The sequence below is a fragment of the Fopius arisanus genome, unplaced genomic scaffold (genome assembly GCF_000806365.1).
Source record: "Fopius arisanus strain USDA-PBARC FA_bdor unplaced genomic scaffold, ASM80636v1 scaffold00091, whole genome shotgun sequence".
Taxonomy (NCBI): domain Eukaryota; kingdom Metazoa; phylum Arthropoda; class Insecta; order Hymenoptera; family Braconidae; genus Fopius; species Fopius arisanus.
The window spans coordinates 13,157-14,085 of record NW_011887830.1 but is presented as its reverse complement, the minus strand read 5'-3'; the positions used below and the strand labels follow the sequence as shown (position 1 = coordinate 14,085).

The following is a 929-nucleotide window of genomic DNA, read 5'->3' as shown; positions in this document are numbered from 1 at the left end:
CAGACAATCCGATGAATCACGGATCCTCCCAATCCAAATATTTCACATTCTGAGTTGTATATTATATCTTATAGATATATTCTTATATTATATAAATATAGTTTATATTATATCTTGGCATGAATTTGTTTTGCTATAAATTTGTTCTCAAATTCAAAATCACGGGATGAGACTCTGGAATTACTCCGAGATGAATTCACTGAACACCAATTTAGTCAAATATTTATTTGAATCGGCACGTGTGTAATAAAGAATGTTATTTCCCATTTCATAATCCCAGTTTATTTTCAGATTTATTATGGATCACATTGAATCGCTGGAGCTTTCATCAACAATTCACTCATTATCTTACATTTAAAGAATTGAGGAAGTTTATTATTGTATTGCTTGTTACTGTTCACTATTCAATGTTACATGAAGCATGACAAGTGTCACTGATGGCGGTGGCTATCAATAACTTTTGGTTAAGATAAAGATATATTATTCGATCTGTTTGGAAAGTGGTTGCAGTTGTCTGGAGATTTATTTGATTTAATGAGATGCTTTGGTACTTTCGTTTGACAGTTATTCACACTCTGGTCGTGGCTTCCTGTGAGGATAACTATGTATCAGCCTATTCTGCTGTACACTACGGAGGAACATGGATGTTCATTGACAACGTTCTACGTTAGGGTCGAACAGCATGAACCAACATTGCTCATGATTAAGACGTGTAACAACGAGGTGAGATCATGATTTTTCCTTTTCCTTAAGGTTGTTGTCCCGTAGAATTTTTTTTCGACAGTTTTCGTTAAAAATTTTATGGTGAATAGTTTGAAAAATTAGCAACAAAATGAGCCTTTTCCGTTTGCAATTGACCGTTTTGAACTTGAGATATAAATTTTTGAAATTCGAGTGATTTAACACGTGTTTAAATGGAGTTTTGCCGA

General features: G+C 33.5%; 1 protein-coding gene across 1 annotated transcript in view; it reads left to right on the top strand.

Annotated features, from left to right (window-relative positions):
* sky (GTPase-activating protein skywalker) overlaps positions 1-929 on the top strand; it is a gene marked incomplete in the record, with an annotated part of 40,067 nt that overhangs the window by 26,676 nt on the left and 12,462 nt on the right. The window contains 1 exon segment of the mRNA XM_011311597.1: positions 565-723. Coding sequence (XP_011309899.1) covers positions 565-723 — 159 coding nt within the window.